Genomic DNA, 17,343 nt, shown 5'->3' on the forward strand with positions numbered 1-17,343 from the left:
TAAGTTTCCTAGAAGCCTCATCTCAATTGCTTTATCAAGTTGATAGCCAAATAGGGGGATAGAAGATCATTCTGCAACAGTTAAGGGAATGATAAAGAAATAGTGTGGGTTGGGGTTATTCTAGTATTTTCAGTGTGCCTGGCCTCATTCTTTGTGACATGGAGTCCTCAGGCAGGGACTCAACAGCAGCTCTGTTGATATTTCAGGTCGGGTGCTTCTTTGTCCTGGGGTGGGGGTGTGCTGCTCATTGTGAGGGCATCCCTGGCTTCTACCCACTAGATGATGGTAGTACCGTAGTACCGGCCATGGCCATGGCCCCACCCCCACGCTGACAATTCAGACTCTGGCCCGCTGGCTGTCCTGTGGGTCACAGTCACCCTCCAGCTGAGAACCAGTGGTCTAAGTTACAGAAAGAGCGACTAAGTGGACTCCTCTCAGAGTAGCTTTGACCTTGACCTGGGGGTTCCTGTCTGAGTAGATACCACGGATATTTGCCACACCAGGCTGCTCCTTGTGAACACTGCTGTGCTTGTCCATGTGCAAGAAGCCCAGCTTCAGATATTACTAATACGTGCAGCAGTCTTTTGTTCACCAATTTCTTTCTGTGGTTGTGTTTTCTCCCAGTGAACTTGTTGGCTCTTGGTGGGTGGAGTCATCCCTGGCCTCAGGGCTCCCACATGGACCTGCAATTAGAAATCACAAACACCAGCATCCACCTGCCAGGCCATCACTGGATTATGTGCATGCCATTTTTGCTTTGTATTATTGTTTTAATTATTATATTTTGGGCTTCTTTTTCTTTTTTTGTGTGTGCTGGTCTTGGGGCTTGAACGCAGGGCCTGGGCACATCTCTTAGTTGGCATTCAAGGCTGGCATTCTGCCAGTTGAGCCACACAGTTCCACTTCTGGCTTCTTTGGTGGTTAGTTGGAGATAAGAGTTTCATAGACTTTTTTGCTCACGCTGGCTTTGAACCCCTGTCCTCAGATTTCAGTCTCCTGAGTAGCTAGGATAACAGGTGTGAGCCACCTGTGCCCAGCATCCTTACTAAAGATATCTATCTAGTGTTTGTGTTGTTACTTTGACCTGATGTTTTACAGCCCCCATTTTAATCTGAAAAAGAATAATAAATGGGCTAAGCATTTTTGTTGCTGAAGTAGCATTGGAGGGACAAGAGCTTTGCTAGGCTTGGTGTGCTCTCAGACTGAGCGGCAGAACGCTGACCACAGCCATGCCCACAGACAGGTCCGGGAGGGCATCTTGCTGTTCCATCTTGGTACTAATCTGTGATATGGAATATGTTCCATTCTTGTAATTGTTTTGGCTTGTTGCACATGCAGGTCCCTCACAACCCTTGGTCTGGTTATCTCAGCCCTAGCAGATCAGAGTGCTGGCAAAAACAAAAATAAATTTGTTCCATATCGCGACTCAGTTCTCACGTGGCTGCTCAAAGTAAGTTTTTTTCTTCTTCTTTCCCTGGCATACTTCTGGTGACTAGCCAAAAAGAAGAGTGGACATTGTCAATCCAGTCCTTCCACTTACCAGTTCCTCCTTCAGTGTTTGGACCATCACGGTTCATGGATTGAGTGAGCATAGTTATAGTTCCCTTCTAGTAATTAATATCCCTGTCTCCAGACACTCACCAAGTCATGCAGTTGCTCTGGGGATGTGGGGGGAAGGAGCCTCAGAGAAGACGTACCCTCTGTTTGACACTCTTCAGCTGCCCATCCTCTTCTTGTCTTCTATTTAACTCCACTCAATTTGCCATCCTTACTTTTCTTTCACCTTCTTAAAGGTGTTGCTGATGGGTGCAGGGTGGAGCACATAGTCATTCTCTGATGAATTCATTCAGTAAATGAGAGAGAAATGCAAAGTCAAACCCAGGGGCAGTGCTGTGAGGGCAATGGAGGCAGACAGCCTCCTGGCTCTCAGTGGGTCAGATCGGGGAGGATGCAGTGTCCAGGGGATGTTGGCAGTGTGCTGGGATGGACACCACAGACAGGGCACGTGCTTGGGATCAGTTTGCTGACAGGGACAGGCTATTTCCAGGGTGCCCCAGCTCCCCTTGAGTGTTTGCCAAGGTAGGGCAGGAGTCAGAGGATACAAGTTCTGCCAACTTTACACAAGTGTTACTTTTCCATAAAGAGCAGAATCTTCCATCTGCCTCAATACTCTGTTCCTATTTTTTAAGATATAATTTTATTGTTATTATTTAGGTATTGTACAAGCTGGGTTTTGGTGGCTCTCACCTGTAATCCTAGCTACTTAGGAGGCTGAGATCTGAGTATCACAAGTCAAATCCAGCCTGAGCAGGAAAGTCTGTGAGACTTTTAACTTCAGTTAGCCACCAGGAAACTGGAAATAGGGTTGTGGCTCAAAGTGGTAGAGCTCTTACCTTGAGCAAAAGAGCTCAGGGATAGTGCCCAGGCCTGATTTCAAGTCCCATGACGGTCACCATTTCATAAATCAGGTAATGAGTGCATTTCTTTCTGTGGACAATGCCCCCCCTCTTCTTTACATTCTCCCAGTTTCCCCCTCCCGTCCCTGTCCACAGATCACATAGGTCATTTCTCCTTTTTTTTTTTTTTTTTGAGGCAGAAATGTATGTGTGATGTTTAGTTTTATGAGACTCATTTCTTACAGCCAATTTCCTGAACACGTGTTATTCAGTGTCTAGGAGCTGGGATATTAAAGACAAGTGCAATGCAGGCCCTAGGAATTTAGCTGAGGGTGCACTGTTGACAGTGTCCGCCATGCTTAGAGAACAGTCTTTGCTATGCTCGTGGCCTCTGGGGCTCTCAGAGATTGCAGTAATGACTTCTTATCTAGCCTCTGCCACCACCAGAGAACTCTTATCTGGTGAAAATCGTTTCCCCCCCACCCCCAAAAAAAGTCATTGAGCTCTGTTTAAACGTTACTTGAATGTTGTGCACCAGTGGCTCATGCCTATAATTGTAGCTACTCAGGAAATGCTGAGACCTGAGGATCACGGTTCAAAGCCAACTGGGTCAGGAAAGTCCCCGTGAGACTCTTATCTCTAATGACTACTGAGAAAAAACAAGAAGTAGTGCTGTAGTTCAAGTGGTAGAGTGCTAGCCTTGAGCAGAAGAAGCTCAGGGACAGTGCAGGCCTTGTGTTCAAAGTCCCAGGACCAGCCAAAAAAAAAAAAAAGCTCGCTTTTAGCTTGGAGTAGTAATGCACACCTGTAATACTAGCACTCTAGAGCCTAACGCAGGAGGATTAGAATGGATTGGACTAAGCCAGTGGTGGGTCACGCCTGTAATCATAGCTATTCAGGAGGCTGAGATCTGAGGATCGAGGTTCAAAGCCAGCCCATGCAGGGTAGTTCATGAAGACTGTTCTTTCCAATTAACCACCAGAAAACCTAAAGTGGAGCTGTGGTTCAAAGTGCTAGCTTTGTGTGGAAAAGCTCAGAGACAGTGCCCAGGTCCTGAGTTCAAGCCCCACAACTGACAAAAAAACAAAAAAACACAATGGATTGGGCTAAGAAAGCTCAAAGCAAATACTTGTTATATAGGAGAGAGATCAAAGTGGCCTTTACTGGGGAAATGGCTTTAAGAATGAAGAAAGGAGGTTAACAAAGGTAATGATTACTGGGTCTCTTATTACCAGACACTTGTTAAAGCATTTGGACTTGATCTACCTTTCTTCCATCTTTCCTTGTCTTCTTTCTCCCCATTACCCACATAATACTTGTTTACCCTTGGGTCTCAAATATCATCAGCTTTGGTCGTTTACTTAACCTCTCAAAAATTAGCTTTTTGACTGGGTGTGCCTGCAATCCTAGCTACTCAGGAGGCTTAGACCTGGATATTTGAAGTCAGCCTGGACAGAAAAGTCTGTGATACTTCAATTAACCAATAAAAAGCTGGACTGGGAGCGTGGCTTAAGTGACAGCGCTCCATCTGAGTGAGTAAAGGCATGAGGCCCTGAGTTCAAGCCTCTGTTCCAGCCCCTGTACTTCCCCACCCCCCCGCCCGCCGCCTCCAAAGAAAAAAGGAATTGGCTTTTTGCTGTCTTCTTTCTCCCGGGCCCTATTGTATTTATTCCTGTTTAAGTTTTTATGCAGTACTTGCCTATCCCACTGGATAGGCTGGATGATGAAAGCTGAATAATGGATAATTTCAGTTCTGGTCTGAACTCGCATTCTGACCCTTGTTACATCTGTCAGTCTTCTGGGTCTCAGTTTCTCATCTGTACAAAGAAATAATTCGATTAGATGACTTTAGAATTTTTTCAGCTTTAAGAATTCTGACCTTGGAGCTGGGGATTTGGCCTAGTGGCAAGAGTGCTTGCCTCATATACATGAGGCCCTGGGTTCGATTCCCCAGCACCACATATACAGAAAACGGCCAGAAGTGGCGCTGTGGCTCAAGTGGCAGAGTGCTAGCCTTGAGCAAAAAGAAGCCAGGGACAGTGCTCAGGCCCTGAGTCCAAGGCCCAGGACTGGCAAAAAAAAAAAAAAAAAAAAAGAATTCTGACCTCCAGAATTAAATTTCTTTCAGTGTCCATTTAATTTGCAGTTGATACATTTGGAACAAAGCTCTTCTGGTCTGTCTAAACACAGAGTAAACAAGGAGGGGTGTGTTTTCTTCTTGAATGCAGTCCAGTTCTTCTGTTGCAATTTCCTTTCTGCTGAAGGCACAAGGGTACTTTTTAATAGAGACACATTATGATCCATGATCAAGGGGTCTTAAAAAACAACAAGCATTTGTGGTTGGCTAGGTTTTCTTTTCTCAGTGTAAGTTGAAGCATATTATGGGCCTCTTCTGGTGGCTTGGAATTCCAGGTTGCCTTTTCTCAGTGTAAGTTGTATATTGTGGACCTCTTCTGGTGGCTTGGAATTCCAGGTTGTCTTTCTTTGCCATCTTTGGGTTACTGTGCATGCAGTGACCACAATTCTTTCTGGAAGGCAGGTGCTGGTGGTGAGTGGAATTGCAGTGTGCAAATTAATTCCTGCTGTCATTTTATTATGTCACATCGGACCTCACTATTAGTGCGCGGGGAATCTTCATGACATAATCCCTAACATTGTCAAAGCCAGGGCTCCAGCAGTATGCGATCGATCTCCAGAAGTGAGGAATGAGGAAGTCACTGTGGACTTTTCTTTAAAAACCCATATTAGTTACACTTTATGCCTTTCCTACATCCAGGTTTATTTCTCAATGTAAGTACATTTTCTTGAATGCCAATTTTTTAGATGTAGATGAATTACTAAGAGAGTAACTTGGAAAGGTGTTAGGTCACCTGACTTTACTACGAACTTTCTCTGTCTTGCCAGCTATGTATCATGGTAGCTGGGGAGATGTAGAAATCCTATTAGAATTAAAGGCAGAATACCATGGGGATAGAGTGTTCAGTGTACAGAGTCTAGCTTTGTAGGAAGGAAGTTAACTTCCTTTGTCAGGAATAGGGAAATAGGGTACCAGCAATCAGCTTCACAAAAAGCTGAGATGAGAAAGTAAAGGATATGTAGAGATTGTATAAAATAGATTGCTTTAACAAAATTTACATGTGTTGAAATTGGAAGAACTTTGCATCTTCAAAAGTAAGATTTTTTTTTTTTTAGGTTAAGGTTACCCCAAAGTAAGCTAAAAGCTGCCCGTGACTCAATGAATTTCCTATTGCTAGTCTGATGGGGTATTCCTCTAAGTCTTGAGACGCTGTAATTCAGCTCTTAGTAATGGAGGGAATGAACTCTCATTTTGTTTCGATGAGCCTTCTCAGCCAAACATGGTCTGTCAGGGTGTGAGGAGTTAGCTACTGCTCTGTAACAGATTTCTTCCAGAATTTCTCTTCCCATTATGCAGTTCCTCTAGGCCAAGTGCAGCTCACCTAAGTGGCTATGGCTAGACCCTCTTTCATGGCTGGAGCCCCAATGCCTGCCTCCCTGGGGGAGGTCTACTCATGGCATTGTGACAGGCTGCAGAAGATCTGCTTCCACACTCCCCCCGGGGGCTTCCCCAGAGCGCCCCTTCCTCTCAGGAAAACTGGTTTCCCAGAGGAAAAGAAAGTGCTTCTTTTCCGCTAATCTCCGAAGGGCCCCGCCATGCCCTCGGCCCGTCAGTGACCCAGTGGAGGGGATGACGAGGCTACGGCAGCCCACAGGGGTTGGGTTCCATCCGGTCTCATTGGCATGGTCAGCGTGAATTTGTAGACTTATCCCAAGTGGAGTTTTGTAGTTTTAAAAAGCGAGGCCTTGTCCTGTGGGGGGCGGAGGGGAGTGCTGGGGCTCTGACCCCAAGTCCTCATGCATGCTAGGCAGTGCTCTGCTGCAGCGCCACGTCCTCGCCCCATGTCTTGTTATTTCTAATATTCTCAAGCAAAGACTTTTTTTTTGTTTCATTTGTGGAAGCCAGTTCTAACTCACTTCACTGGACTTTCCAGTTTCAGTAGAATGCAGATACCCTTGAATGAACTATGGGCTGTTGTGCAGAACAGGAATCCTGTCTTAGTAGTTCCTGACATGCTAGCAGGGGAGCACACGAGGCTCCTCTAGAGTACCTTTTGTTTGGAAGACCAGGATTGTACTTCATGTTTTAAAAGCCTTACAAGGTTCTTGGTGGCTTGTCCCAGCTACCAAGCAACTTTTCCGAGCTGGAATGTGGGTTTCACAGAGACTTGTGGGCATGTTTTGGAGGAAGGTGTGGCTAGTTATTCCTTGGTCACGTGTCTGATAAAACTGTGAAGCTGGTATGTGGCTCCGAGCCTTTTTCTAGCATGCCTGAGGCCATGGGTTCAAGCCTCAGCATGGGAGAGGGGTGCAGAGAGAAAAAAGAAAGCAAAAGTTAAGCTCTGCTGAGGAAGAATTTGTAGGCATTTGAGAAGTCCTTCTAATTCGGAGCCGTCTGTTCAATAATGGTGCCATGTTGCTGTTAAATGAAGGTTAATCTTTATTAAACAAATAGATATCGTTTCTATTGGGTTTACTCTCCTGTCTCCAAAACCAAAGCTCCTTTTATGGAAAAGTAGTTGGGCCGAGAAGAAGTTGTCTAAGCTATGTGCCTAGGTGCCCCCAGCTTTGTTGTTGAATATGTCTTAAGCCTTGGGAACTTCAACTTTTTCCTAAGATTCCTTCATTTGCCTCTGAATACCATCCTCTTCCTTGGGTTTTCCCCTGAAGGACAGTCTGGGGGGCAACAGCAAGACAGCCATGGTGGCTACCGTGAGTCCCGCAGCCGATAACTATGATGAAACCCTGTCAACACTGCGGTATGCGGACCGAGCGAAGCACATCGTGAACCATGCTGTAGTGAACGAGGACCCCAATGCCCGGATCATCCGGGACCTCCGGGAAGAGGTGGAGAAGCTTCGGGAGCAGCTGACCAAAGCCGAGGTAGGAGGCACAGCTAGGCAGCAATCTGTGAAATAAAGGCAGAATGAAGGTGAGAACGAGAGAGACACCAGCAAGAGAGTGTGCAATTTATTTTTAATGTAAAAATAAGTGCGCATGGACTAACTGGAAGAGGCACCAAACATTTTGATTCTCTCACCTGAATAATCCAGCCTTGTGGGTTAATTATGTTTGTAGAAGAATAAAACTAATAACAGAAGTATTGTACATTGTACACAAAGTAACTGATGGATCTAGTAGTACTCTAATTCAGCTGTCTTCTGTACATCCCGTAACAAGTACTGTCCTGTGTTTTGTTACTGTATTTGAAAACCTACGTAGTCCTAACCTAAAACCACGTACTCCTCCTCTTGCAAAGGTGGGATGAAAAGTCAGGTTCCTGCTGCGGTGAGTGCTTCTGTCCCCATAGCCGCTCAGTGCTGCTGGCCTCTTCTTAGTTGACTGCGTCTTACTGGTAGTCAGTGCAGCGCCGGAGTCCGTAAGGACTGCTCGCACCTCTTAGGTCCATGAAGGCCTCCGCAGGGAGGCAGCTCACCTTTGTCCTCTTAGGGTTGGCTGACTTCCAGGACATCGTCTGGACATCTCATGAAATGAACATTTTGTTTCCAGGCGATGAAATCTCCAGAGCTAAAAGACCGGCTAGAAGAATCTGAGAAGCTGATTCAGGAAATGACTGTGACGTGGGAAGAGAAACTGAGGAAAACTGAGGAGATCGCGCAGGTTTGGGTTCTTGAGAGATGGGCAGTGCTGGGCCAGGCCCTTCGTAGTGCACGTAGGTGGCACACCATGTCCCTTCTTACGTTTTTGCTTTGTTGCTGACGAATCCAGCTCCCTTAGTAGAAACCCAGATCCAAGGAGTCTGTACTTCGCCATTTCAAATCAGCTTGAAGGATAAAGATGGTGTAATCCCAATAGTCTGTTTGCTAAGGGAGAAATAACTTTTAGTATCAGTAGTTTTCAATATTAAAAAAAAAAACACAACCAAACGATATCCTCTGGCTTCAAGCATATCATTCCATTAAGTGCTGTAAGGAACTTACCGAGTTGGAGAATTACTCGTAATAGATATTAGGTTGTGAGCTGCTTGCTTCACTAGGACAGCTCAGTCAGAGTAACAAGAAATTCCTGTTTCTGAGGTGAGAGAGTTGTAAGATCATAGAGTCTAGATAGTTCTAATCAGGTTTAGTAGTGGAGGAGAAAGCAAGCAATAAACCCATTTTATCATGCTGATTACTGTATATTGCTAGTGTTTGTTAATTTTGAGCTATTTTTAATCTTTGTTTTTGGCAGTACTGGAGTTTTAACTCAAGGCCTTGATTTTGCTGGGCAAGTGCTTTAACACTTGAGCTATGTCCCCAGTCCTTTTTGCTTTAGTTTATTCTTATTGTTGTATAGAATTTCACATATTTCCTGGAGCTGACCTAGACCTCTATCTTTCTGCTTCTGCCTCTGGAATAGTTGCGATTATGGGCTTTTGTCACTATGGTGGGAAAGCCTGGCTTTTATTTTTTAAGTTCTTAATTTATTTTTTATTTCATTTTTATAGTTTGGAAAGAAAATGTAGAAAAATAAGATATAAGATATAGAATAATCTTCAAATAATGCCATGTTTGAAGATAACACGTGTTATAAAGATATGGAATAATTGTTTTGGCATTACAATATCTTCTGTGTCTTGCTGCTGCAGAGGCTGAGAAATTAACATTTTGTGCTACATTTACAGGAACGGCAAAAGCAGCTAGAGAGCCTGGGAATCTCACTCCAGACTTCTGGAATCAAAGTCGGGGATGATAAGTGCTTCCTTGTTAATCTGAATGCAGACCCTGCTCTGAATGAACTTCTAGTCTATTATTTGAAGGTAAAGCTCTACGCTTGCATGATGTACAATGGTATCTCATGATGCCTTTTTAAACTTAGCCAGGGCACAGAGTTAACAAGTCGTTTTTATTTGGAATTAGTGGGATGTGGAACAGACATGTGTTTCTGGGATCAATAGCAATGCCATTCAACCTACTTATATGGAAATGATATTCTGATATTATTTCCAACAAGTTAAATAGTTGCCTACCACTCTTTAACTTATACTGGAGAATAATTCTAAAACTTAAAGGATGGCTTTCAAGACTGAATAAGTCATTTAGTCTGTAGATGGGAGTTTCTGTGGTTAATATGAAATTTTTTGTGAGCAGTTTGTTAGCTTACAAGAAGAAACGTGGGGCTGAGAATGGTAGAGTGCTCGCCTAGCATGCATGAAGCCCTGGGTTCAATTCTTTAGTAACACATAAACAGAAAAAAAAAAAAAAGCTGGAAGTGGCGCTGTGGCTCTAGTGGCAGAGTGCTAGCTGTGAGCAAAAGAAGCTCAGGGACAGTGACCGGGCCATGAGTTCAAACTCCAGGACTGGCAAAAAAGAAAAAAGAAGGATGGAAAGGAAGGAAGGAAGAAAGAAAGAAAGAAAGGTTCAAAGATAGCAAAGTTCTCACTACTGCTTGATAGAAAATTTATATTTCCATATTTCCAGTAACCCAAGAAAATTAAGAAATGTAAATTATTAACCTATATAAAAAGAGAGAACAAGTCCCTTAGAGACTGAAGAAGTCAGAGTGTGGAACAATGGAGAGACAATCTTATACACGCTAAAATCCATAAATTGTGGACAGAGGAAGGTGAGACACTTTAGGAGGAGCGTGGATGTTGAGACCCCACGTAAATCATGAGGGGCCCTCCATACCAGCCCGGAGTGAACATTAATTATATCAGGAGCTGTAACTCCTGGATGCAGGGTTAATGCATCCCAGGGGGCAGCTCCCTCCCCTCCTGTATGGAGAATGAATTTACATGACAGGAAAGGAAAGCTCCTGAGTTGCCAAAGTTGCAACAGCTTTAAGATAAGAAAATTGTGAGTTCACTTCCGAAAAGATGTACGTTGGCTAGTTTCAGTTCTCTCTCTCTTTTTCTCTCTCCCTCTTTCTTTCTCCTTCTCTCTTTCCCCTTCCCTCCCCTCCCCTCCCTTCCCCTCCCTTCCCTTCTTCTTTCTTTTCTTTTCTTTTTCCTTTTTTTTTTTTTTTCCCAGTCGTGGGGCTTGGACTCAGGGCCTGAGCACTGTCCCTGGCTTCTTTTTGCCACTTGAGCCACAGCCCCACCTCTGGCCGTTTTCTGTATATGTGGTGCTAAGGAATCGTACCTAGGGCTTCATGTGTAGGAGGCAAGCACTCTTGCCACTAGGCCATATTCCCGCCCCTCTTTCTTTTCTTTCTTTCTTTTGCCAGTCCTGAGGCTTGAACTCTGGGTCTGGGTGCTTTTCCTGAGCTCTTTTTCCTCAAGGCCAGCTACTCTACCACTTGAGCCACAGTGCCATTTCTGTTTTTTTTTTTTTTCTGAGTAGTTTATTGGAGATAAAAGTCTCACAAACTTACCCCGACCTGGCTGGCTTGGAACCACAGACCTCAAATCTCAGCCCCCTGAGTAGCTAGGATTCCAGGTGTGAGCCATCAGTGCCCCGCAGTTTCACAGGGTAACTTGGGACCGTTGCTTTGTGTCATTTCAGTATGGCTTCTTTGTTACTAAGTATCTCTACTCTATTAAGACTTGTCTTTGACACATACCATGATGACACTGAAGTCCGGCACAAGGCAGAGGCTGCGGTGGTGGGGAGTGGGGAGTGGAAATGCAGGGCCATCCATGGTCAGGGCTTTGGCCAATGACAGTTCTCTCTGGCTGCCTAGCAGGGTTCAGGTGAGGACTGGCTATGGAAGAGCACTTTATGAACAGAAATCCTAGGGGTTACATACTCTTCTACTTTCCTATGTGCTAACTGCCTGTTAGGAGATTTTTTTTTTTTTTTTGCCAGTCCTGGGGCTTGGACTCAGGGCCTGAGCACTGTCCCTGGCTTCTTTTTGCTCAAGGCTAGCACTCTGCCACTTGAGCCACAGCGCCACCTCTGGCCGTTTTCTATATATGTGGTGCTGAGGAATCGTACCTAGGGCTTCATGTATACGAGGCGAGCACTCTTGCCACTAGGCCATATCCCCAGCCCCCTAACTGCCTGTTAGAGATGATGTGATATCCTGGCCTTCATTCAGTGTGCTCCTAAGGATGTCAGAATGTCAGCCACAGACATTCGTATCAAAATCAGATTGAACTATTGCCTTTTCTTCTTTTTCCTCTCAGAACTGGTGTGATGTAGTTTAAATTGGAACACACAGACCCACACCCTAAGGAAAAAAAAACCTGATTCATATCTGTTTCTGAACCAAAAGTTTAACAAAGAGGCTGTTTGAAGAGAGACTTTTGGAGAGGAGTCAGAACATTTCTGGTCGTTTGTGTGGAGGTGTTTGGTTCTTTTCCAGGCTGTGGTCAGCCCCGTTTGTGCTGATTCTGAGTCAGTGGCGATTTTCTTCACTGCCCAAGCTCACCCCACAGCAAGACCGTATTCATGACAAAGCACATTCAGGAGGTTGAGTGCAGTGCAAGAACTGTTTTCAGTTCAGAAAAGTGATACCATGGGTGGGATAGAGGAATTTGGAGGCCAAAGAACTGGTTGTTTTTGTTTTTTTCATCTCTTCCCTGCCCCTCCCCCAGGTTAGTTTGCATGTGAGACATCTGACTTGAGAACTGATGGCTTTAATGCAAATTGTGTGCTTCTCTCTTCCAGAACATATTCCCCTCTGCCCCATTTACTCTGGTAGAAGTTATATCATTACACTTTAGAATCATCGTACCCATTCTTCCTGAGAGATACAGTCCCCAATTAACTTCATCTAATTTGGCTTACCTTGTACTTTCCAGTATCAGGTAATCTGAGACAGGGTCTGTTTATGTAGCCCAGGCTGGCCTAGAACTTGAAAACATACTGCCTCGGCCTCCTGAGTTCTGGGACTACAGGAATGTAACACCAGACAGACCCTGTTGGAAATTTTGTGAGAAATTTCTCCTTTTCCTCATTTCTAGTTTTATTACATTGCTTAAAACATAATATAAAGAGCTTATTGGGGCTGGGGATATGGCCTAGTGGCAAGAGTGCCTGCCTCATATACATGAGGTCCTGGGTTCGATTCCCCAGCACCACATATACAGAAGATGGCCAGAAGCAGCGCTGTGGCTCAAGTGGCAGAGTGCTAGCCTTGAGCAAAAAGAAGCCAGGGACAGTGCTCAGGCCCAGAGTCCAAGCCCCAGGACTGGCCAAAAAAAAAAAAAAAAGCTTATTGACTTAAGAAGTGAGATTTTGGCAGAATTGAGCTTTTCTGAATTCAGTATTTGTGCTTCTGATATATCATCATCCAAATTATAATAGGTTATAACCCCAAATGAGAAATTTTAAAGTTGTTACTTATAAAGTAAATACTATAATTAGAACTTTGTCTACTTCTTGTGTCTCTAAGGCTTCCATGTATAGCTCAATGTATTTGTTGAAAATTTTTTCTTCTAAAAATTGGATTAGACCTTTGCCTGTCAGTGTCCTCTGCCCCTATGGGTTTGTAATCCATTCTGTCAGCAGATATTTAACACCCACTATGTATTGTGTATTATGCGGGTTGGGGCCAGTTGCAAAAGCCCTATACACAATGCTATCCAAGTAAGTGGAGAGGAAAGGAAATGGCATTTGTGAAATAGCAAATCACCAATCACAGTGTTTACTGACTTCAGGATTTAGAGATGGAAGAAATTACAAATAAGAGGGAGACCTACCAGTGGAAGATGAAGTTAGAAGATGTTGGGAGCTGGGCACCAGGAATCATAGCTACTTGGGAAACTGAGGTCTAGAGAACTGCAGTTCCAGGCCAGCCAGCCCTGACAAACGTTTGAAATCCCCCTCTCAGCTTGAAACATTGGTACATTCCTGTTATCCCAGCTGTGGTGGGAAGCACATAAATAGGAGGATCATAGTCCAGACTGGTTCAGGCAAAAAATGATACGCTATCTCAAGAATAACTAGGGCAAAATAGGACTGGAGGAATGGCTCAAGTGGAAAGAGGTCCTGCCTAGCAAGTGTACAGAAAAGAACTAGATGCTGGAAGTCACTGTGTGGAAGAAGCAGAGCTGTGGCAGGGGGATAAGAAGGGGCCTCCATGCAGTCCAAGAGTGGGACAGGGAGTGTGGGGCTCCATACTCAAACACAGTCTGGGGCCAAGGGTAAAGCTTTCCTCTATCACCAGCCCAACACAGAAAAGATCCCCAAGGCCCAGTTAGGGTTCAGCCCTAGGATTGTTCTTGGGAGCAGGGGAGATTCTAAACAGTATTGGCCCAAAGGATGTTTTCTTTCTCTGTAGGTAGCTTTGGGCCTATTTCTGTCTGGAAACTCCGCCTTCCTGTTGGTGATAGAGACCAATGAAGGGGCAGCATGTGCAGGTCACACCTGGCAAGTGTGTTCTCCTGGTGGGAAGCTCAGGGGCTGGGCATGCTGTCCCCTCCAAGTATCTTAGTTGGCCCCAGGGATGGTGGTAGTTCCATTGTTATCAATGAGGGAAATGGACTTTTCTTGGACCAGAAGGAGTTGGGAACAGGAGTTCTGCTTTGGCTGTGGCTCACTCTGAAATGTCTTCATAGGTTGTGTGTCTAGTAGGATAGGAAGGTAGAGATAAATGGTCTTGGAGTCTGGGTGTGGTAGTGGAGGTGGGAACGATGGAAGTAAAGTCTGCAGTTCCTTTTTGGTGAGAGAGACGTAGTAAGAGTTCACTTAAATTGGCAGTGTTGAAAGCATGGCTGAGTCAGGTCATAGGACTCTTCCCACAGTCACTTCCAGCCTCCTTCCTGGTTTCCTACCTCCCAGGAATAGTCCTCACTGTTCTTTGTTGTTTTTGTTTTGATGGTACTGGGGTTTGAACACAGGGTTTTGCCCTTTAAAGGCAGATGCTTTACTGTTTGACCCATGTCTCTCTAGCCCTTATTTCTTTAGGCTTTGTATTATGTACTGTTACTGAGGCCTGAATTCAGGGCTGGAGATGCTCTCCCTTAAACTTTTTGGCTCAAGTTGGATACTCTACTATTTGAGCCATAGCTCCACTTCAGGCTTTTGGGGCGGGGCGGGGGGTAGGGGTTGTTAATTAGAAATAAGAATGTCATGGACTTTCCTGTTCAAGTAGGCTTTGAATTACAGATGTGAGCCACCACTTTTGCCTGATACTTTAGGTTATTTTTGAGATAGGGGTGGCATCTATGAAACACTTATTACATAAAATGTTAGAAGTTCTGAGATACCACAAGACTCATAAGATAATTTCAGTCATTTAGACTCATCTTTGGAAAGCTTCTGTCTTTGTAGTTGACCCATTTTAATTGAAACCAGGTAAGTGATTTCCAATTTAAGTAAATACTTTTAAGATTATATTTTTTGGCACATTATTGGTACATAGCTCATGCTCTGAGGATCACATAAACTATTTGGAATCAAGATTGTGATAGAAAATAAAGGATATAGATGTCAATATACATTATAGTTGTGGATATTAAAGGCTTGAATAATATATTGAACAGCATGTTTTTCCTTATAAGGCAATAAAACTTGGAGACTGAATTTCAGAGAAAGCCATGACTCCATTTTCTTTTCCAGATTCTGTTAGCTGAGGATCAAGGAGGGTGCAGTATAGGTAATTTTAGTTTGTGTACATGTGAGAATACAATATTCATGAGTAAATTTGATTCTTTCTTAGGAACATACATTGATAGGGTCAGCAAATTCCCAAGATATCCAGCTGTGTGGAATGGGAATTCTTCCTGAACACTGTATTATAGACATCACGGCAGAAGGTCAGGTTATGCTGACTCCTCAGAAGAACACCAGGTAATGTGCTTGTATTAGTGTTAATGCCAGTCATTTTTAGGAAGAAGAAAATACACAGGTGGCAGGTGATACTGAAGGACATTCAGCCTTCATTTGCATTTAATTTTAACTTCACGTAAGTCATCTAATCCACTACCAAGCCCTTTATATTCACCTTCAGCTTCTTTCTCACCTGTGCCTTCTCTCTATACCCACTCCCAGGGCCTCACCAGGTCTTGATTGGAGCCCTGCCAACACTGATTTTTCTACTTACTGCACAGCTGGAAGGCTCTCCTGTGCTGGGAGAGAAAGCTCCTTTCTCTGCATTGGCTATTCCTTATGCCTGCCAACTCCTGTTTGAACTTTGGTGTTAAGCTCTATCATGGCCTACTTTGGAGAGTTCCCTGTTCTAGTCTCACAACTTCCAGTGAGAAGTCCTTGTACATGGCACTCCACATTATAGGCTCTATCCAAAATCAACATCCAGGTCTTAGAGTAGGTCATTTCAACATCATCTTTCTGAGACACCTGATTATTCCCCAAGCTGTTCCCTGAGTACAAGTGGTAAATCCAGCGTGACCATCTCTGAGTAGGGTTCTGGTGGTCTTCAGTTGGAGGACTCTGGCAGAAGTCTTGTAAAAGTCTACTTTTTCCTTGAAAGGGTGAGTTTTGTCACTGGAATCTGCTACCAGTTGTTGTCGTTGTAGTGTTCCTTGTTGATGCCCACTGCAGCGTCTGAAACACTGGTCTGTTTGTGTCAGGACAGCCATTGTTCTCTGTTGTACAGCAGCAGTGATGCGTTTTGTATACTTCTTGTGTGCCCAGGGCCAAGATTGATTAAAAGTCATAACTTCTTCATCAAGAACTTTCTCAAATGAGACATAATTCTTCTTTAGTCATGAGTGCATGGTAGTGAATAAAAGTCATAACTTCATCAAGAACAATCTCAAGTGAGACATTTTTTTTCTTTAGTCATGAGTGCATGGCAGGGAGTACTGGTGACTGGAAGCCCTGTTACCTCTGCCTGCGTCTGTGTGGACCATCAGCGCTTTCGGTCAGGGCTTGTACAAATATCAGCCAAGTGTTAGTATTGCCGTGAAGGTAGTTTGAGCATAGGGACCCCATGCAGCTACAGATTGAGAACTGTTACTTTATTCATGCTCTTTAGAAAAAATTTATCATGGCTTAACCGCTATGGGTAAATACATGCTTCTCTTATATTCATTATTATGTTTGAAAAGCAGTGTTATCAGTGCTAAAACCTAGTTATAGTAGGTCTTTTTGTATCTTATCTATTTTTTGAGTTTGTGCTTTGAATAGATTACAGAAGTCTACTGGTTTAAAAACTCACATTTGGGGGTGGGTAGAATCTATGTAGGGTGTAAGATTTTGTGTGTATTCAAATACATTAAAAAATGACTACCTAAAGCTGTATGAGGTTGCTTTATGACTTTACAAATTTAAAAAAAACTCAGTTACCATATGCTGGACTGCTCAGATTTTTGCAGAGGAAGTAGACTTGCTTTGAGAGGAAGATTCTGGTGGGTGGAGAGGAATGCGATCGTTATTCCTTGATGAAGTAATAAAAATTATACCAGGGATTAATATGAACCTGGATTAGGGTAGGCATCAATAATTTTTGGTGTACAGAATGCAAAACATTATTTTTGCAGGAGTTAAATTTACTATAAGAGGAAAGGATGGGGCACACAGAGGAAGGAAGGGTCTTTAATGTCAAGTTAAGGTATTTTTAGTTGACATCCTATACCTTACTTAGTGAATGACTCTCACAGGAGAGAGGTAGGTACATGTTGGTTTTCCAGAATATCAGCATGTGACATGCATTATTTTCTGTCTATTTTGGAGATTCTCTGCTGCTGAAGTCTATTTTCTAAATAAACAATACAGTAGAATTGTTGAATGTTGATGGGATGTGAACATTGTTTTATACTATAGGCAGTTTTGTGAGCATTCCTTGTAGGTCTTTTTTCTTATTGCTGGCATCTCTAGTTATTTCTGGAATCTAGCTGGCTGATTGGCTGTTTTTATCCATTTAGATGGAACATGCTTTTTCTTAGTTTTTAGTTTGCTCTGTTTTTGTTTTTTGTGTTTTATTTATTTATTTATTTGTTTGTTTTTTTTGCCAGTCCTGGGCCTTGGACTCAGGGCCTGAGCACTGTCCCTGGCTTCTTTTTGCTCAAGGCTAGCTCTCT

General features: G+C 43.7%; 1 protein-coding gene across 2 annotated transcripts in view; it reads left to right on the forward strand.

The window, feature by feature from the left end:
• Positions 1 to 17,343, forward strand: part of Kif13b (kinesin family member 13B) — a 130,110-nt gene that overhangs the window by 55,053 nt on the left and 57,714 nt on the right. For both annotated transcript variants that reach the window (XM_048330316.1, XM_048330315.1), the window contains exons 10-14: positions 1,339 to 1,450; positions 7,143 to 7,355; positions 7,983 to 8,093; positions 9,097 to 9,231; positions 15,021 to 15,151. In XM_048330316.1, the coding sequence (XP_048186273.1) occupies positions 1,339 to 1,450; positions 7,143 to 7,355; positions 7,983 to 8,093; positions 9,097 to 9,231; positions 15,021 to 15,151 (702 nt within the window). The remainder of the gene's footprint in view (positions 1 to 1,338; positions 1,451 to 7,142; positions 7,356 to 7,982; positions 8,094 to 9,096; positions 9,232 to 15,020; positions 15,152 to 17,343) is intronic.

This window comes from Perognathus longimembris, chromosome 21 (assembly GCF_023159225.1).
Source record: "Perognathus longimembris pacificus isolate PPM17 chromosome 21, ASM2315922v1, whole genome shotgun sequence".
NCBI lineage: Eukaryota > Metazoa > Chordata > Mammalia > Rodentia > Heteromyidae > Perognathus > Perognathus longimembris.